The sequence below is a fragment of the Stegodyphus dumicola genome, chromosome 4 (genome assembly GCF_044657685.1).
Source record: "Stegodyphus dumicola isolate Sdum_Otavi_A_Nest chromosome 4, ASM4465768v1".
Lineage (NCBI taxonomy): Eukaryota > Metazoa > Arthropoda > Arachnida > Araneae > Eresidae > Stegodyphus > Stegodyphus dumicola.
In genome coordinates, this window is record NC_140771.1 from 106,513,868 (window position 1) to 106,536,018 (window position 22,151).

A 22,151-nucleotide genomic window follows, 5' to 3' on the forward strand; every position below is an offset into this window, starting at 1 on the left:
ATAAAATTCAAATAAATTAAGCAAAAAGATGCTCCTAACATCAATTTTAAAACAATTACTTTGATAAAAGCAAAAGCAGTGCGCTATAAAATCCGTCATAAACTTCTTCATACAAAGTTAATACCCCAAAATGAATTCTTTATGCATTTGCATTTATATGGAACAATTCCTCACTGAAAATGCAGATGTTAATTGTTAACTAGCACTTCAAAATATTTGGTTAAAAGCAATGAAGATTAATTTTAAACATATTACATGGTAATTATGACTACATACAAATAAGAATTTCATTGCATGTTTGAAAAACATTTCGGTCAAATTATTTACATAGAGGTATTAAACTTATTCTGATTCAATACATAGGTCAGAATTTATAGTTCATATGTTTTAACACTGCAATTACAGAAACAGTATCTTTCAATTTTTTAACTTGCAGTTAATAAGCTGAACTTGTAAATATTCTTAATTATAAAATCATTAATTTGTTCACATTTAAGACTCCTGAATTTGAAAAATTAAAGCTTTGCAACTTCCCTAAACTGTTTGTTTGTTTGACTAACAAAAGCTATGTGCCCTTATATATTTCGGAAGATGGAAGACAGATATCTTTGTGGAAGGCTTTAACCCTTTCCGGCGCAGTGTGTTCGGTATGAAGACACCAAAAATATTCCCTCTCGACACTGAAAATAATCGATAAATATCATGAAAACTACACTAATGGTTACTTTTAATCTCTTTTATGAATAATAGATGGCAGCACCCTACAAGCAAATTATTAACGTTGAGATATATTCTGTTTTTAAAGACACTGATTTTTCAAAGAAATGTTTCAGATTTTTTTTTTAAATATAAAGAATATCAATGAAAAAAATCTTTATATAATTTTGTTGTTCATATGCTAACCTTCCTATTCTGTATTACTTTTAATTTTTATCTGAAATATTGCGTATAGTGAAGCCTTCAGTGTATGGTGTGTTTGGAACTAGTAGCGCCTGTCACGTGGGAGTGAGTCACAGAATCTGGTCTCGTGCTTCAAACACGAGGGAGGCTGAGAGCGCAGATTTATTTATATTCTTTTCTGTTTTGGGTTTTGAAGACCCTGGTGCTTTGTTTTCACTTAGCTATTTGATTTTCAGCGAAAGCAGACCCTTTTTTTCTCTTGCTTTCATTGTGGATAGTTTGCTTAGTTTTGATTTCTATAGATTTTTATTTGTATATATATTTAATAATTATTTTTTCTCATCAATAATTAATTGTAAATATTATAGTATTTTAATTATTTTCCTTATAAATTTTAAAATTGTGTAAATGGCTCAGAGACGTCTCAGCATTGCTGAAGCAATGAGAGCTTTCTTTTTTCCCCCTGGTTTCTTTTTTGGGGGGTGTAGAGTAGCAGGCCTCCCCGTGGTGAACCCTGGGTTATGCTAAATCTGCTACAGAGATCAGATTCCACTGTTTTTAAATCATAGACAAAGTATTTTACTGTAATACCTGCTTCACAGCAATGCTCACCTATCGCAGCTCGTGCAGCTCAGTGTGTGTTCACTTCGGACACACCCACAAAATGGAAACGGTTTGTGCGATCTTTGTAAAATTATACCTGCATACTCCTCTAGGCTTAAATATACTGCCTACAAATTTTTTTGGTAAAATTCCAACTTTAAAGAGTAGCGTGCTGGAAAGGGTTAAAAGGAATCTGGCTCGCATTCAAGTTATATGTGGGGGAAAACCACATAAATGTCCAAAGCAGCTCATTCACTGGGATTCAAAAGCAGGTTGAATTATCAGGATCAGCAGTAATTTATGGAACAAAAACTTTATTTTCATTTAGTAGTTTATAGTATTATAAATTGATTTCTCAAACTAAAAGTAATATAAAGTAATATTAGAATAAAAAATATTATCAAACTAGAAGCTGAACTCACCATCTGGTTCAGTTTGTACAGCAAGTTCTTTTGATGACTCTCCTGGCCCATGATGATTATAAGCTACAACTCTAAATATATACTTAGTGGCAGGAAGCAAACCCTGGATATTTAGGTCCCCCATACGAAGGCCAGACACATTATGCACTCTTTCCCTAAACATTGCAAAACATTACTTTTTATACTGTAAAAAAATTAATACGGCAATATGAATTTTATTACATAATTTCATACTTATAAAAATTCATAAGATTTACTATGAAAATTTAAAATAGATTCTATAAATTTTAATATTTATTATAACTTATATTAATCCCTTTTAATAGCCAAGAAATTTAAACAATATAATAATTAGGACAGATTCTGCTGTAAATTCTACTATCCTAAAGAACAGCAAAATTTAGATGCTAAATTTAATTTACTTTATTTAAAAAAGGGGGTCAAAACGCAATTTCATATTTAAATTTGTCACTACATATCTTTAATTCATTTTAGTATAATACAGTTAAAAGCAAAGATCATTGTTTCCAGCACTGCAGTCTTTATTAGCAGTCTTTAATAAGAGCTGTGCCAATACCCTCCCTTTCCCAGGCCCTTATTTCATAATTTAAGAATGCACGAAGCCTCTGCAGTTTATCCTTTTTGTTATATAACATTTCATTTCATGTGTATTTTAATTAATGTTTTGTACTTTCCTTATCATCTGACTGCTGTAACTTTAAAAATGCTTTTTAAACAAGTTATTACTGTTTCTATTTTTTTTTTTGTACACATTTTTGGCTAATTATCCTTTTATTATTACAAAAGGTTCAAAAAACAGCTATTAGAGAATATTTATTAGATATCAGAAAGAGGTGTTCACAGTTCTTCCCAAAAAGAAATTTGAGTATCTGAAGCTAAAAAATTTGAGTCTCTGGAGACAACACTGCAATAACACAAACCTCTGTCACAGTGCATGCAGAATGGCATCTGTCATTCAACAAAATATTCCTTTAGAAAACATAAACAGGCATCAGCCATTTGATTATACCTCTCTATGCGATTTTCCTTTCCAATACATATACTTAGCAGCAATGAAAAAAATATTTAAGAAATTTTAAGAAGCAAATTGAAAATTCTCTTAAGTTTGAATTTAATAACAATATTCTAGAATTCAGAGGAATATGCTAACAAAATTAAATAAACAAAAAAGTGAAAACTTTATATTAGGTTGATATCGGAAAGTCATGCCGTATTTTGCCAAGGATAAATAGAAGGGCTTGGTCATTTCTTTGTTCGACTCCTCGCCGACGCGAGCCTCATGAAGGGGGTGAACTGGAAGAAATCTGACATGTCTATGTTGCACCTGCTTTGATTTCGCGCGTTTAAAATTGTAGTTTCATTCAGTTGCGAGACGATTTTTCTGGAGGTCACATACCCCCAAATTAATTTTAATCATAAACATTTGCTTTCTAATAATGCAAATATTTAAAATAATTTGTGTATATATATATATATATATACAGTTTTAATCAGTTTTCCTTTTAAATTCTATATTTAAAGTATCCTTTATGTAATATGGCTTTTTGTGCTGTAGCAATGTGCCGTAACACTTGTAGAAATACGAAATGAAGAGATATTATATTTCATGCTTTCCCAAAGGACAATTTGCTTTTGATGAAAGAATGGATACATAAATGTCAAAGACAGGATTCTATTAATGTGAAAAACACAGAATTTGCAGCAAACATTTTCTGTGCAGTGATTATGAAGATGACATGACAAATCGCTTGCTTGGATTGTCATAAAAAAAAAAAAAAAAAAAAACTGTTGAAATGCAATACTGTGCCGAAAGTAAATTTATCGTGTGCAGTAAACGAAATAACACTAAGAAATCAGAGACATTTGAATAGAAAACTAATGCAGAGGGCTTTTGAAAAACCACACGAGTTAAGCCCAAAAAAAATTCATTTTGAGGCCGAGAACGAAATTGAAGCTTACAATAATAAATCAAATGTGAATGATTTTGAAATAAAACTCGCAAGTGACAATGCCCTAATTGACAATATCATTGAATGCCTTAAATGTAAAGATAAATAAGAATGTATTGATAATTTGAAGAACAAAACAATATCCTTAGAAAATTATAAAAAAATATTGAAAAATAGAGAAAAGAAAAATTTTAGAATGTTTGCTCAGCGATAAAGAAGGTGAACGACATCTAGAAAGAAATTTGTATTGGAAATTCAAAAATTAAAATCCCAAACAGCGAAATTTTGGAAAAATGTCTAAAGCATATTTTTACAAAGATGCAGATTAACACATTGCTAGAAAAGAAGGAAAAAATCAGGTGGACTAATGGATATTTCACGTTACATTGTCATAAGGGCTCTCTCGTCTAAAAGCTACGATTTTTGGAAAGAAAAAATGGGAATTCCTTTACTTAGCACTAGCACATTAAAGAGATGGTGCGCTAAATTTTCATGTAGTCCAGGAATTCAGAGTGATGTTCTTGCTGTAATGATTGAAAGATGCGGATATTTGAATTCTGTAGAAAAAATACGTGTTCTCAATTTCGACAAAATGCATATAGATTCTAAACTCTATTATGACTCTAAACTGGACCAAAGTCTTTGTCCTTTTAAAAAAGTGCAATTTGTTTTAATCAGAGGTCTCATATCGCAATGGAAACAACCAATATGTTTTGATTTTTACACTCCTATGAAGAAAGAACTTCTTTTTTCACTCATAAGACCTATTCAATCATCTGAAGTAGAAGTGAAAGCAATAGTGTCTGATTTAGGAGGATCTAGTACTTTGTGGAAAGAGTTACAGATTTCGATTAACAGTTCCCAGTTTCCAAATCCAGTATTGCAAATGAAAAAAATACGGGTTTTTGCAGATTTAGCGCACTGCCTCAAATTATTGAGAAACCACTCTTTAGATAAAGGATTTGTTTTAGAATATGGAACTGTTTTAAATGTTGATATTATGAAAGAGGTTTTAAATAGAGATTCAGGAGAAATTAAATTGTGTCACAAACTAAAACCAAACTATTTAATGATCAAGGGAAATGAGAGACAAAAAGTTGCTCCAGCGAAAACATTATTTTCAAAAACTACTGCAAAAGATATACTCCACCTCACAGGAAATCAAAAAGGATCTGACTTCTTTGAGTTAATCGAGAATTTTTTCGATGTTATGAATAGTACCAAGCCATACCCTCCTTCAGATAAAATACTTAAAGCAGCATTTGAATTAAATGAACATCATGAAAAACAAATTCAAGTTTTGGAATTAATGAAGAAAGTCATTAGTGGATTAAGAGTTCAGGGAAAATCCAACATACTGCCTTTCCAAAAAGGAATAATAATTTCAAAAAATTCTCTTTTTGGACTACACCAGGATTTGAAATCATCGTGTGATGCTAAATATATTTTAACCTCTAGATTAACTCAGGATGCACTTCAAAGTCTCTTTAGTCACATTCGAGGGCTTGGTAGATTTAATGACCATCCATCACCTAGTGAAGTTATACACCGCTTAAAGCAATTAATACTCGCTAATAAGCTGCCAAATTTATCTTCAAAAGTATGCATGACTAAAGAAAGCAGAAATATTGATTCATATTTAACATCAGAAATACTTGAAAGGGCTTTGAAAACTGAGGAGGAACATGCTTTTCCATTAAATACTATTGATGATTTGGATTTGGATTTCATACAGGAACCTTCTCTCATGGCTTGGGAATTAGAATTGAATTCCGACAGACAATTTTCAACCGCCGAAAAAGAAGCATTAACGTATGTTGCAGGTTATATTGCCCATGGTGTGCAAGACAAAGACCCGTCATTGGGAACAATATCTAAAAATAGTGCTGATGAACCAATATTTAATTCAGAATGGATTAAAATATTGTCCTTAGGAGGTTTGACTACACCTTCTCATTCATGGATGAATACAGTTTATGAGTTCGAAAACATATTTTGTGCAGTTCATGGTACAACTTACTATAAAAGGAAGCATGTAATTGGCTCTTTAATTAATAAACTGGAGAAACATTATCCTGAAGTTAACAGAGAAGCAATTCATTTATTTTGTAGAGTGCGAACTTTTATTAGAATATGTTTCTTAAAAAGAAATGCATATGTTTTTTCCCAAAGAAAAGCAACCCAAAAGGCAAAAAAATGGATTGCTTGGAATGTGGCAGCCAATAAATAATGTTTCAACAACTTGTAGTTGCATTGCGACTGTACAAGTAAGCATATATAACATGTTTTGATTTGAAATATTTCTAGATGACATTTTAGAAGTTAATAGCGTAAAGCATATTTCAAATGAGAACTAATTTTGCTAAGTTATTGTTACAGTTATTTTTATTGTATCCTCTGTTATTATTGATTCGATTTTGTGCTAGCTTAGCATTCTAGATAAAATATATATACAGTATAACATTAAAGTAATTGGCATAAGAAGACTTGCCCCCTTAACCCCCACTTTTGAAAAATTAAATAATTTTTTTAGGTACTGTGAGTAAAGTTGTTTTGTCTAAATTAAGATAAGAATCTTACATGTATTTATTTAAATGAAATATTGATGTAAACCCAAGTTACAAAATTATTAAAAAATATATATGTTATTATATTAAATCGGGAGAAAAATATGCCAATGTAAAATTTACAACTAGGCTGAAACTCAAACTTAGATTAGCAGAAATTTTGCCATATATAACCATACATGTTTAAAACTATGCCAATTTAAGGTTGTTTTTTGATTAATTTTAAATAGCTGTTATTATAGTTATCTTACAAGCAGTAGTACAGTTCTCTTAGTTAACATGCAGATAAAGAAATGATTAGAAACAAACAGGCATTTAAAGAAAAAAAATTCCCTGCAAATAAAAAAAAAGGAACTTTATGCTAAGAGTAGCGCATTTTATCTATTATTTTAAAATTGAGTAAGTACTATTAAATTTTTTAATGTTCAGTGTAAAATGCATACTGCAGTAACATTGTCTCTTAAAAATTATAGCTATCTATCACACACAGCTCATTTTAAACGCTGGTTCTTCAAATTTAAAACGCTAATTTCTATGTTGACAATTGCATCTCCGCGCTCAGTGGCATCATTGCTACGTCATCACTCCCAACTGCCTGTTTCAGGGGGAAACGTTCTATGAGCTAGCCCTTCTCTTTTAAGTCCTGGTATTTTGCTAACAGATGTCATTACTGCATTTTTTGACTAAAGGCACCATGTGCATGCACCTCACTTAAATACTATGTAAGATCACACTTCTAACCCATTCAATAAGCAGAAAATTGTTCAATTCGAATGAATTGGATAGATTTTATACGCAGTTAAAAAAGAAGGAAAAAACTGTTGGTTTTTGCTATATTTTGCTTTTTTTATTTCTACAAAGGCAAGAAAGCGATGCAATCTTGTGAAAAGTTGCATAAAGTTTATGGGGACGACGCTCTAACGACACGTCAGTGCCATTGCTGGTCTACGAAATTCCATTCTGGTAATTTAGATGTGAATGATGCACCTCGGTCAGGAAGACCATTGGAGGCTGACGATGACAAAATAAAGGCAATGGTTAAGTCTAACCCACAGTACACGACACGAGAGATTGCAGAGGCACTACACATTGCTCAATCAACAATTCATGACCATTTAAGGAAGCTTGGATTCGTAAGCGTGCTTGAATTTTGGGTTTCTTATGAGCTGAAGGAAATACATTTGATGAAGTGCTTCAGCATCTCCCATTCCTTTCTTAAACATGAAGAAAACGGCCCTTTTCAGAACTGGTGACGAGAAATGGATTGTGTACAATAACATCGCACACAAGTGGTCTTGGAAATAGTGCAATGAACCACCTCGATCCACGTCCATAGCGAACATTCACCAGAAAAAGGTCATGCTGTCAGTGTGGTGGGATTTCAAAAGTGTTGTGCATTTCGAGCTCTTACGAAGGAATCAAACAATTAATTCAGCCGTGTACTGTCAGCAATTGGACAAATTGAACAATGCAATCAATCAAAAGTGGCAAGAATTTATGAATCATAAAGCCGTTGTGTTTCACCAAAACAACACAAGACCACACGCGAGTTTGGTTACCTTTAAAAAGCTGTTGGAGCTTGGTTGAAATGTGTTGCCCCATCCACCGTCCTTGCAGAATTCCTCGAGTCATAAAACATTTGATTCCGATGGGGCTATAAATTGGCACCTGGTACAGTACAGTTTTTCGCTTCTAAAGACAGGTCATTCTAACAGCATGGAATTATGAACCTTGTTGAACAATGGGAAAAGGTCATCGACCAAAATGGCCAATACATTACTGATTGAATTCTTATTTTTATAGGAATAAAACACCTTTGAAAAACATAGTAAAAATACGACATGACTTTCTGATCAACCTGATACAAAGATTCAGAATAATTAGAATACAGTAATTTGTATTTTATGAACATTAAATAACCCACTAGAAAAGTGCTTCAGTTTTCAGACTTTCCCACCACCACCAATAACAACTAATACCACTACTACCAACACTCAATTGTTCTTCAGGAAAAAACAACTGTTCATTTGATAATTTTTTTTTTTTTTTTTTTAAATTTTATTTTATTTTATTTTATTTTTTTTTTATTATCTTCCCTTAGTAAAACTTAAGTTACAAAAGCAATGACAATGAACCCAGAGCTTGAGTGGCTATCAGGTGCGTCGGCAGTTGGTGGATAGCCAGATGTCTTGTATTATCTGACAGGATAGCTTTGAATAATAAATAAGCAGCAGCAAATCCCCTCCAATAACCCTGGTGTTATGCAACCTGTGCCTAGGTTGAATGATACTGCAGTTATAGTGTCTTAACGGGCCTCTAGAATGCCTGATAACTTCTACAGTGTTTTGCCTAACACAGTAACAGTAACAGTAATGAGTTTAGCTTTAAACTGAGCCCCCATGACCAGCGAAGGTGAGTCTGGAGATGCCTCAGACAGCAGTGTGATACCAACCTGACAGTCTTCTGTTACTGACTACTGAGCAAACTGTTTTATTCTGTAATTTCTTTTCTACTTTATATATGGCTAAAATGACAAATAACTAGTGAGGTAAAAATAACCTGCACTCAAGTTACTCAATCAACACGTGGAGAAGGGCAGAAAGCTATTGAAAGCATGATTGACTCTCTAGATAAAATCAAAATCAAAAAGAGAATGTCTGGAGCATCCCCCCCCCAAAGAAAGAAAGAAAAGTGCCAGAGAACTGAAAATTGCCAAAGGTATCTTGGTTGAAAGACCCAAGGGGATGAGTGAAAAAAGGCAATCTCAAAGGATGGATATTGACATTGAACTTCCAATAATGTTGACTACTTTAGGCATTCTCAATGCTAAAGTGTTACACCTAAGCTCTATTAAGAGGATGTTAAACTGTATAAACAAAGTGGGGGACACAAACAAATGGAGTTAGGAAACATTGGGTTTGGAGCACTAGGCACAAAATGCTGTTTAAGAACACAGGTGCCTAATACTGACAATTTCAAGCTGAAGAAAAATGACAATGAATTAAAAGGAAGATTATGCATGCTTGCAATCGATATATCAGAAATCACTTTATCTTTCATACACTCTTAGGCAAAAAAAAAACAACGCACCGAGAAGATATAAAGCAAATTGAACACGAATTTATATGGGTTTCGATGGAAAATGCAAAATTTTACATTTTGGCTGCTAATGAATGAACGGTTGTCACTTCAGCGCATCTGATCTGCGCAACTCGCAGGATATTTAAGAGGAGAAATTACGATTCCAGGTCATAAATTCTTCACAAATTTCATTCCATGTACTCTGGTAGACAGTAACTATGCCTCACATACAGGTGCACGAACAATATGCGCAGATGTCAGCATTTGAGAGAGGTTGTGTAATTGGGTTCAAAGCCGGTTGTTCTTATTGGCAAATAGCTCGACATTTGAGCAGGAGCTATGCCCCTATTAGACGATGTTGGCAGGAATGGGTGAACCATGGACGCACTCAGCGTCAAAAAGGAAGCAATAGGCCTAGAGAAACGACAGAATGTGAAGACCAAATGATCGTCAGAGCGGCACTCCACCAGATGCATCATTATCATCAGTTGTATGTGCAACTAGTGCTTCAGTGACCGCAAGGACCATTCATAGACGGCTCACAGAAAGGGGGTTAAGGTTACGGTGCCCCTTGCGCCGACTACCATTGACTTCTGCACAACGTCAAGGCCATTAGCAGTGGTGACAGGCTCATCCACACTGGAATGTCACTGACTGGAGTAGAATAGTCTTCAGTAATGAGTTTAGCTTTAAACTGAGCCCCCATGACCAGCGAAGGTGAGTCTGGAGATGCCCCAGACAGCAGTGTGATACCAACCTGACAGTCTTCTGGCAGACAGGCCGACAACTAAGAGTGATGGTCTGGGGTGCCATTTCATTTCATAGTAAGACTCCTTTGGTTGTCATCAGTTGAAACCTTACAGGACAGCGGTACGTCGATGAAGTTCTAAGGCCAGTTGTGCTGCCCTTCATGTCACGCTACCCTGGGCTTACATTTCAGCAAGATAATGCCCTCCCCCACACTGCACATGTTTCTACTGCTTGCCTTAGTGCTTGCTGAACATTACCTTGTCCAGCAAGGTTGCTGGATCTCTCTCTCTTATTGAGCACGTTTGGAGCATTATGTGCAGGGCGCTACAACCAGCTCGGGATGTTAATCATCTAACATGCCAGTTGGACAGAATTTGGCACGATATCCCTCAGGAGGACATCTGCAACCTCTAGCTATTGATACCAAGCCAAATGACTGCTTGCATAAGGGCCAGAGGTGGACAAATGCTTTACTGACTTTTTCACTTTGTGAAGCTCTATCATTTCAATAAATCATCCATTTTTTCTCAAATTGTAATCATTTGTTTTTCTGAACATGTACATCACTTCTACCGATTTTCGTCCCATTTGGATAACTCCTTCTTGAAGCACCAATTTTTTTTTTTTTTTTTTTTTTTTTTTTTTTTTTTTTGTCTAAGAGTGTATAAGAACTAATTAATTCTATTCATTCAGGATTTAATATAGGCATAACAAATGAGCTTTACTTAAAGTGAAGATTATGTTGTAATAACAAAATAACAAAAGCAGAAAATATCCTTCTACAAATTTCCACATAAGGAAAAAAACAAAAATATTCTAAAATTCAAAGGACAGAAGCAGTTATAGAGGATGTTCTGAAATATTTCAAGATTTTTTACTACTTTTTAATAATCTCATATTTTAGAAAATCAGGTGGCATGAATTCCATTTCTGAGAAAAAGGACTGAATGAAGAACATAGCATATCAACAAGAACTTATAAACTGATGTACTAATATGAGTATATTATGTATTTCATAGAAATATGTTAAAGTTATTAATTTTAACATTTTTTTCATTTATACGATATACTTTTCAAACTGGGCCATATTTTATGTTGTTGCCATAAATCAGAAGTTTCTAAATTATATTAAATCTGATAATTTATATTTTAAATCATTAAATTAGAAGTTTCTAAATTATATTTCAAAATGCTAGTAATTACAATATTATATAATTTTGTTTCTTTCTGTAGTTATTCTTTTATTTATCATTACAGTTTTACTATAAGTACACATTACAATGAAATACATAAAATGTAAAAATTGCATATTTCTCAAAAACAAGATTTTCTTACTTTAAATAAAAGTGGTTGAGATAAAAGTTAAATATTTACTAACCGATTAGAATTTTCTTCTCTGTAATATACAGAATATGCAATAATATCTCCATTTCTTTGCAAAGGTTGTTGCCAAGATAATGTGATGAATCGAGTGGATATTATCACAGCACTAACATTCAGTGGAGCAGATGGTGCATCCTTGTGATACTGAAGTTGCCCTGGTATTTTTAGAAAGTGAGGTGAAGTTACAGGAAAAGAGGTAGAAGACTCAGAAGATTCTTAATGTTATTTTTGAGTAAAATGATAATAGAAGAATCGTGTTTAGCAAGCCATGACAGACAAAAGAATGACACAAAGCAATAGTTGAAGACAAAATTAGTAATTAAACAAAGAAGAAAAAAAAGAATTTAGGTTTAAAGCAAGCAGGAAGAGAACAAAAATAATATAAATAAATAAAAATTACACGTCAGTAATTAAGTATCATGCATACAAATAATAAATATACAGTCAAAAGTCGTTAATTTGGACACCCATAATCCGGAATGATCCATAATCCGGACCTCAAAGCTACAAACTTTCTGCGCATGCATCCCGTTGACGCATGCGCGTAAGCCGCGAATATGTTTGTGCGCGTGCGCAAAATACGTTTACGAGTGCGCGTTTAATGTATAACGGACGTTTTAAGCTAAACTAAAATTATCTATTTCAGTTAATGTTGCAGATTGCGTTGTTCCTTAATCTTCGAATTTGTTGGAAAATATAGCTTATTTTTAAACCTTTTACTGCATCATCTCTCCTCCTTGAAATGTTTATTTAGTTTAGTCCTTATTTTAATGTAATATAGTAGTTACTTCTACTTCTTTTTCTTGCTGCCACTGTTTGCATTGAGAACGGACTGTTTCAACCTAATTGAGATGCAAAAACGAAACAATGTTACGTCATCTGAAAAGCCGATTCGTGCCGATAGCTGATTGGTTGCCGTGAGATGACGTCATTCCTACTTCTGCTATAAGTATCTCGCGTCGCTCTGGCTCAACCCTTCTAGTTCCTGGTTTCCCGGCAAGTGAGTGAGCGGTTTCCAGCCCCTTCAAAAGGATGCATGCAGTCCGGTGAATAAAAATGCCTTGATTCCGGTTTTGCGAGATGATGGTTCGAGAATAAAGTTCTTCGGTTCCAGAGGCTATCCTGTGAGTGACTGCCGTGGGTGGCATCCATGTTCTTCAATGAAGGCGGAATTTAAAAATACGTGAACGGCGATTCCTTGTGCAAACGGAGTTAGGCCGGTTTTAAGTGTTTTCACATTTAAATTTTCAGGTGTTTTTCTTGACCATTGATTTATGGACTGATTAAATGTGTAGCCAGCTTTATTTTTAGGCCGCGTAGTTACTGTTTAGGGCATTTTTGTTTGTATAGAATGCCAGCGTTTTGGAGTACAGGTAAAAATATTTGATGAATGATGATTATATTATATTTTTCCTAATACTCTAATATTGTTGACATTTATTTTTGTGTTTTTATTCTTTATTATATTGTTAATAAATTGGTTAAGTTCAAAATCTTTTATTGTCTTCAATGTCTGCACAACATATCTCAGGGAGCTTTCATTGCTACTACTGCTAAATGTTTAATTTCTTTAAACTTTGCTTTAGCATCATTTTGGTTATGGGCCACCAGCTCCTGAGTTATTTTAGTGCAGACTTTTGAAGTTTAAAGTTAATTTAGGACTTAAGAGATTGGGGGGCGATTTTTGTTAAAATTCAAATATGGCTACTGTTAGTGTCATACACAATATTGCTAAACTTGATGCATGTAATTATTTTACATGGTCCAAAGATATGAAGTTTGTCTTGAATGAAAAAAATGCATGGCTTTTGGTCAAAGGTATTGAAAAATGTCCTGATTTAGATGATGTTAAGGGTATTGCAAAAGAAATTATTGCCGACTTTCAAAATAGAAGTCGATTGGCATTATCGTTAATTTATATGAATGTAAGCCCTGAATATAGAAACTTGATATGTGAAATTGATGACTCGGTAGTGGCATGGAATACGCTTGCCAAATATTTCCAGCCAGATTATCGGTCAAGACATATGTCCCTGTTTTCAGAGTTCTTAAATTGTAAAATTAAGCCAAATGAAAGTATTAGTTTCTTTTCTTCTAGATTAAAACGCGTAACTGAACAGTTAGCTGATATTAATCAGGCTGTAAGAGACGTATATATATGTTTCCAGTTTCTTAAGTTCCTTCCAGATAAATTTGATCAAATAGTTCAGAATATTTTGAGGTGGCCAGATGAAAAGTTCATTTTTAAAAATGTTGAACTTGAAATTCTAGCAGAGGAAACGCGTCTTAATTTAAGAGAGATAGATAGGGAAAACTCCAAAAAGACTATAGAAGTTCAAAGTACTCACTGTGAACCCAAATTTAAGCAGATTAAAGGGCTCAAGTGTTATAAATGTAGCCGTCCAGGTCATATTCAAAAATACTGTAGAATGAAAGGTAATCTTTCCAGATCACCCTCACCTGCTTCTTCTGTTTCCTCAGCTGTATCTAGTAGTAATAAAACATCTTCTAAGTGTAAGAATAAACCCAAGTTGAGTAAGAGTAAAAATAATTCCCATGCACAGTCCCATTTTATAGCTCAAGCCAATGTTAACAATTTGGAAGAAAATGATGATAGTTGGATTTTTGATACGGCTGCATCTCATCATTTTTGTAAAAATCGTGAATTGTTTGATACTTTTTCTCCTGTGAAAAATGAGAACATGCTAGTAGCTATTGATGGGGTAACTTTTCCAATTCATGGGAAGGGTACTGTTAAAATGAAATTTGGGGATACGGTTATTTTGCTTAAAGATGTGTTATATTCACCTGAACTGAGACAAAATTTAATATCTGGACCTAGGGTGGATATCAATGGAGCAAGATTTTATGGTAAAAATGGGCAAATTAAAGTTACTGACGATGAGAATTCAACTTTGTACAAGGCTAAGTTGATAGGAAGTAACTATCATGTGTTCCCGAAAATAATCAAAAAGGGGGGCAAATCTGTAAAATTTGAGGCATCCACAGTTCAGCATAATAATAGTGAATTATGGCATGGTCGATTTGGTCATATAAATTATGATACTATTGTCAGGACTAGTAAGAGACATTCAGTTCGAGGTCTTCCTGTGTTAAAGCACTCACCTAATTTGTTTTGTGAACATTGCCAAATCAATAAGCAAAGACGAATCTCCTATAGACCTTTAGAAGGTATTCAAGTAAAGAGACCGCTTGAAAGGGTTTTCTCTGATGTATGGGGACCTATTAACATTCCAGGTAGGAATGGTGAACGTTATTTCGTTTCCTTTATTGACGAATATTCTCGTTATGTGATAGTGTACCCCATTGTGGAGAAAAGTCAGGTGTTTGAAGTATTTGAAAGGCATATAGCACGTGCGGAAAGATCTTTGAACCTTAGATTGAAATACTTTAGGACTGACAATGGGCGAGAATATGATAATGATCAATTCAGGTCATATTGTAATAAAAATGGTGTAAAGCACGAATTTACAGATGTCTACACTCCAGAACAGAATGGAGTTTGTGAGAGATTTAATCAGACAGCTCTAAATAATGTACGTGCAATAGTGGATAGTGGAATGAGTTCCGAATTTTGGTCAGATGGAGTAATGTATTTTGCATATTCATTTAATAGAATTTGTCATAAGGGTCAAGATAGAACCCCATTTGAATTATACACTAAGCGGAAACCATCAGTACATCATCTTAAGGCATTTGGAACGATTGCCTATGTAGGAATTCCAAAGGCTAAAAGAAATTCTAAACTTGATCCAAAGGCAACAAAGGGCCGATTGATTGGGTACAGTGTACGAACAAAAGGGTACAAGATTTGGTTGGAAAATGAGCAAAAGGTAGTAGAAACCCTAAATGCTACTTTTAAAGAGTCGATTGGAATGCAGAAAAGTGGCAGTGGAGCTGCACTGGGCACCCTTCCTGATTTGGAATCTGAAGAAAGGGTAGAGTTCCAATCTACTGACACTCCAGTTGGCTATTTTCCTGAAATAGAGGAAAGAACCGATACCAATGTACCTTCTTCTACAATTGGCACTGACACTCAATCTACATTGAGACAAGTAACTTGGCTTCGTAAACCTGTACCAAGGCCAGACGGCACTCGTACGGATGTGCATTATTTTGAGAGGGGGTCTAATCAAAGACTACGATCACCAAATGATGTAGAAAGGTATTGCACTGAACATAATATTCAGTATGATCCTACCTTGTTTGATTTCAAGGGAAGCAATACTTATAGTGGTGAAATCGACCCAACTGGTACTCCTTCAACGTCGTATACCCGAGATAGCTGACTAGATGTTTCAATTCCAAACACTTATAACCAGGCAATGAAATCTGCAGAAAAGCTTAAATGGATAGAGGCAATGGAAGAGGAAATGGCCAACATGCGAAAGCATAAGGTACGGCATCTTGTTCCACTTCCTAAAGACAAGACTCCACTAGGTTGCAGGTGGATTTTCAACATTAAACATGACGAATTTGGAAACATTGTTCGTTTTAAAGCTCGTTTAGTGGCTCAGGGTTATCGGCAAATTAAATACGATACCTATGATGAAACCTACTCTCCTGTAGTCAACTTTTCAGTAATAAGGCTCTTTTTCTCCCTTTTAGTTGCACACCTTGGATGGGCAAATATACAATGTGACGTGAAAAGTGCCTATCTCTACGCTCCTTTATCAGAGGAAATTTACATGTCCCAATTTCAGGGTTTTGTGAAGCGAGATAAAGAAACTTTTGTGTGTCGCTTAGATAGAGCCTTGTATGGTTTGCATCAGAGTGGCCGATTATGGTACTACGAGTTGGATAGAACACTATGTAACCTAGGGTTCATCAAGTTTGAGTGGTGTAATTGTGTCTATCGTTTTAAAGATTTTGTCATTCTGTTGGTTTATGTTGATGATATAGTTGTGTTTGGGAAAAGTGAAGTTCAGGCCAAAAGGATATTAAAAGTCCTGAGTTCACATTTTGATTTGAAAATTTTAGGTAAAACAAGAAAGCTTCTGGGTGTGGAGTTTGAATATGAGAACAATAGTGTTTTAATTCATCAGCAATTATATATAGAAGACATAGTTGATCGATTTAAGTCTTAAAATACAAATTACTTCCCTTCCAATAGTTAAAGGTGTGAAATACTCAAAGTCTCAAAGTCCCAGTACACAAGAAGAAACGACTGAAATGATGAATTATCCTTATAGAAATGTTTTGGGATGTCTCTCGTTTCTTTGCAATCGTACTCGTCCGGATATAGCTTATGCTGTTAATATATTTTCTCAGTTCCAAAGCAATCCTGGTAAGTTTCACTGGGAAGGATTACTTAAACTTTTAGGGTATGTTTCCAATACCAGACAGCACAAACTCAAACTGGTATGCAAGGAACTGAAGCTCAATATATATTCAGATTCGGATTTTGCTTCAAGCAGGGATGATATGGTGTCTATTGGTGGACAAATAGCTTTGTTGGGAGAATCACCTGTATCTTGGCGTACATTTAAAAAAAGGGGAGTGAGTTTATCTACTATGGAGGCTGAATTTATTTCCATGACTGAATCAGCAAAAGAATTAGTTTGGTTTAAAAACATTTTGGATGAATGCATTCAGTTTAAGATTGCAAGTAACTATGTTTCGAGGCCAATATTGTTTGCTGATAACATGGCTGCTATATGTTTTACAAAATCACCCATTGAAAACTCAAGGACAAAACATATAGATGTGAAACTATTTTTCATTCGTGATCTATTGAACAGGGAAATTTTTTATTTAAAATATGTCCCAAGTAAAGATAATCTGGCTGATCCCATGACAAAACCGCTGACTAAGCATAACCTGGTAAGATTTTGTGGAACAATTTTCTTATGAAATTTGTTTTTGTGTGTATTTAAATTAAAAGTTTTGTTAATTTGAAAATATGTTATAAGTCATATATGATGGATATTAGGTAAATGTAAAATTGTATAGTGTAAAATGTTGTATGAGTGACCAGGGCCCTGGGTAAAAGTATTGAGCGTGTGATCATATATGTCTTTGTATTGTTCTGTAACATGTTGGACTTTCTTGCTATGGTAAAATTTTTGAATAATGGGATAAGATTTTCCCAAAGAAAAATTTTCTTAAAAAAAATTTCTGAATGAAATTGTGATATTTATTTATTCTTGTTTTGAATTTTGTAAAGATACTGGCATTCGTTTTTTATTTCAGGTCGGAGATGATGATGTGGGGGGCATTTGTTGGAAAATATAGCTTATTTTTAAACCTTTTACTGCATCATCTCTCCTCCTTGAAATGTTTATTTAGTTTAGTCCTTATTTTAATGTAATATAGTAGTTACTTCTACTTCTTTTTCTCGCTGCCACTGTTTGCATTGAGAACGGACTGTTTCAACCTAATTGAGATGCAAAAACGACACAAAGTTACGTCATCTGAAAAGCCGATTCGTGCCGATAGCTGATTGGTTGCCGTGAGATGACGTCATTCCTACTTCTGCTATAAGTATCTCGCGTCGCTCTGGTTCAACCCTTCTAGTTCCTGGTTTCCCGGCAAGTGAGTGAGCGGTTTCCAGCCCCTTCAAAAGGATGCATGCAGTCCAGTGAATAAAAATGCCTTGATTCCGATTTTGCGAGATGATGGTTCCAGAATAAAGTTCTTCGGTTCCAGAGGCTATCCTGTGAGTGACTGCCATGGGTGGCATCCATGTTCTTCAATGAAGGCGGAATTTAAAAATACGTGAACGGCGATTCCTTGTGCAAACGGAGTTAGGCCGGTTTTAAGTGTTTTCACATTTAAATTTTCAGGTGTTTTTCTTGACCATTGATTATGGACTGATTAAATGTGTAGCCAGCTTTATTTTTAAACCGCGTAGTTACTGTTTAGGGCATTTTTGTTTGTATAGAATGCCAGTGTTTTGGAGTACAGGTAAAAATTTTTGATGAATGATGATTATATTATATTTTTCCTAATACTCTAATATTGTTGACATTTATTTTTGTCATTTGCGTCATTTGACATTTATTTTGTCATTTTTGTCATTTTTGTTGTTTGACTTCTGAATTTATTTTTGTGTTTTTATTCTTTATTATATTGTTAATAAATTGGTTAAGTTCAAAATCTTTTATTGTCTTCAATGTCTGCACAACATATCTCAGGGAGCTTTCATTGCTACTACTGCTAAATGTTTAATTTCTTTAAACTTTAAACTTTGCTTTAGCATCAGAATTGAATCCGGCTTATTATTTTTTGCAAACTGTTAGAGCAATTTTATAAAAGTAAGCTTCAAATTTCGATTATGTCAAATAGAATTTCTGATATATATTTTCTAATATGTAAAGGATTTACAAAGCGAAAGTATATTTCGAAGTTCATTAAACAAAAAGTGGAACTGCTGCAAAAAATGGATAAAGGCATATCCTTTGTTTATCTAAACTTTAACGTTTGTTTATCTAAACTTTAACGCGCACGCATAACACTATTATGGCTGCGAATATGCTTGTGCGCATGCGCATAACACATTTACGCATGCGCGTTTAATGTCTAACGGACGGTATAAACTAAGCTAAAATTATCTAATTCAGTTAATTTTGCAGATTGCGTTGTTCCTTAATCTTCGAATTAGATCTGGCTTATTATTTTTTGCAGACTGTTAGAGCAATATTATAAAAGTAAACTTGAACTTTCGATTATGTCAAATAGAATTTCCGATATATATTTACTAATATGTAAAGGATCTACAAAGCAAAAGTATGTTTCGAAGTCCATTAAACTGAAAGTGGAATTGCTGCAAAAAATGGATAAAGGCATATCCTTTGATTATCTAATCATTCCAAAATATGTTTATCAATTTCACGCTGCTCTGCGGAGGGAGGAAAACGACGCGGTGCGCAATGAATTGGAAGTTGATCTGTCAGCACTATCCTTATCTTCAGGCCAGATGTTTTTGTTTTATTTGGCTTATAATTCCTTACTAAATCTAGTATTTCATCTCGATGTACTCCGTCTTTGATATGATTTAAATCAAGTTCCTCGTCATTATAATTCGCTTCCGATAGTGAAGAAAATGACACAGAGGTTATTGAAAACGAAAAAATTTCGATTGACAAATTAGTCAGTATTCTCGACACAGGAATTATAGGACTTGAACAGCGGAACTTTGAAACTAAACAAGAAATTATATCTGTTTAATAGAATTAAAGAGAAAGTACTATCACATGAAATGCATTAAACAACTTACATTGAAAGAAATGTTTAATAAAGTAAACAAATAAATATTAAGCTTTTTCTTTTGTAAATTTTGATACCCTTTAGATCATAATTGTTCTTTATTTCATAAATTATGGTTTCATATTTTTAATTTTATAATTTCTGCATGCCATCTTAGCAGATTTAAACTGATGATCTATAATCCGGAAAAATCGATAATCCGGAATCGAAGTCCCGACGAGTCCGGATTACCGACTTTTGACTGTATAAGAAAAAAATTAAAAGAAAAAGATTTTATATTTAAAAAATATAATAATTACTTCAACAAAAGTCAATAAAACTTCAGAAAAAAATCACCCTATCATGTTCATAAACCCCAATATCACGCTATTACATACAGTACATATAACAAATAGTTTTTTTAAATTTAATAATAAGAATTATATTCTAATGAGATATTTCTAAGAAAATGGTTCATAACTATAAACTGGAAAATCTCACACAGAAATTTAACAAAACTGGTGCAAGCCAAACAAAAACCACAAAAATCATGTAATTTCTTTCAGCAATTAATAAAAACTGAGATCAAACACTACTCAAACATATTATAATGTAGATAGATTATAAAATACTAAACATAAACACTTAGGTAATGTTATAAATTCTACCATACAATAAAACGATAACAGCAGCATTTACGGACAAGTCATTCTTACCAAGTGAAACAGTATTTTAAAAATAATGTATTATGAAATGTGAATCATAATTCTTTTTTTAAATTGAAGTTACTACCTTTAGTGAAATTCCTTCTGAATTTAGCGACTTTTTAGCTACTTTTGCAGGTTAATCTAGCGACATTTGAAAGTGAGAGTTGGCATCCATGGATATGCTGCTGTTATCAACAATAGTGCAAACTGGAATTCTCTTCTCTTTTGAATTAAAAAAAAATATGGTATTGTGGTCATTAAACACACAGTTTTTCTCCGTGTCAATAGGCATCTGGATGGATTTTTGAGAGCCATCAGCATTCTTGTTTATAATTGCATTACTAGAAGTTTCCGTTTTTGTTTTGTCAAACTGTTGATCGATGGCGCCATTGCTGAGTAAGCGATGATTATTATGTTTACAAGAATTAAAAGCTTGCGGCATAACACTATCAGTTTATTGATACTGCTTTGCGTTTGTCGATTTGTTCTTGCTTTTCGCGAAGTTACTTGATATGGAAATGTGAAGCTTTCTGTACAAGAAGGTAAGATTTTTGTACTTTTCATGTAATTTTTCAATATGTGTAGTTTGCTGATCATTATAAATGTATTTACTTTTTTTTTTTAAATTCGTATTAGTGGTCCATAAAATATAAAATTATACATGTAGTGGTCCGTAAAGTTCTAAGGGTTGACGATCGCTGTTCTATTACTTCTGCATGTATTACTTCTAATGTTATGTACCTCTAGCCACATTCAAGGAATTTCAGAATGCCTTTTTGTAAAAATCAATTATTATTAGAAAACTTCTTAATGTCTCTGTTACATTCTGAAATGTTTAATAAACAAAACACGTCCTCTTTAAATCTCATCTGATAAGAAAATGGTATTTTGTAGAAGACAAAATATGACTGTAATCATAGTTGTCAGTTATTATTTGGCAACTCTTCATTAATTGGCTATGAAAATTTCAGTCTCAAAAGTTTGAAATTTTTGCAATGACCAGAGTTAATTTTTATTACTTATATTAAAAATTTAGATTATTCAAATCTATAATGTTCCTGGGGATAAGAGCCATCACTAGTTAGAGTGACCTTAATTTAAGGTATAAAATTCTACATTTATATGTATACTTCTAAAGGCAATTTTGATTTAAGTAATATAGCCATCAAGGTTTAATCCTAGTATTCGGTGCACACGGGATTTGGCTACTTTTGGCGACTTTATGATGAGCAGTAAAAACGCGACATATACGATGGATTGGATTATTTAATTATGGCAAAGCACACGAGGGCTATCTGCCTAGATATACGATGAGTAGTAAACAGGTCATTCAAAGAATATATATGGTTATACATAGTATATAATATATATATAGTGTATAGTATATATATATATATATAGACGTTCTTTGGATCATTTTTGGTGTTGGCGATAATTTTCAAAATCGCGCCAAGGCTGCAACGTATACTAGGATTTTACCGCCATCAATTTTACAAAATATGAGAAGTTTGCAAAAAACATTAGTTCTACTTTCTAGCCATTTATAAAAATCCCCATTTT

At 33.6% G+C, this 22,151-nt stretch overlaps 1 protein-coding gene across 3 annotated transcripts in view; it reads right to left on the minus strand.

Annotated features, from left to right (window-relative positions):
- The window catches only part of LOC118198766 (neogenin-like), a 284,128-nt gene that overhangs the window by 141,344 nt on the left and 120,633 nt on the right, over nt 1-22,151 (minus strand). For 2 of the 3 annotated variants that reach the window (XM_085815317.1, XM_085815314.1), the window contains exons 8-9: nt 11,672-11,891; nt 1,926-2,080 (exon numbers count right to left, since the gene is read on the minus strand). In XM_085815317.1, the coding sequence (XP_085671443.1) occupies nt 1,926-2,080; nt 11,672-11,891 (375 nt within the window). The remainder of the gene's footprint in view (nt 1-1,925; nt 2,081-11,671; nt 11,892-22,151) is intronic. The other variant, XM_085815315.1, reaches the window with a different exon arrangement.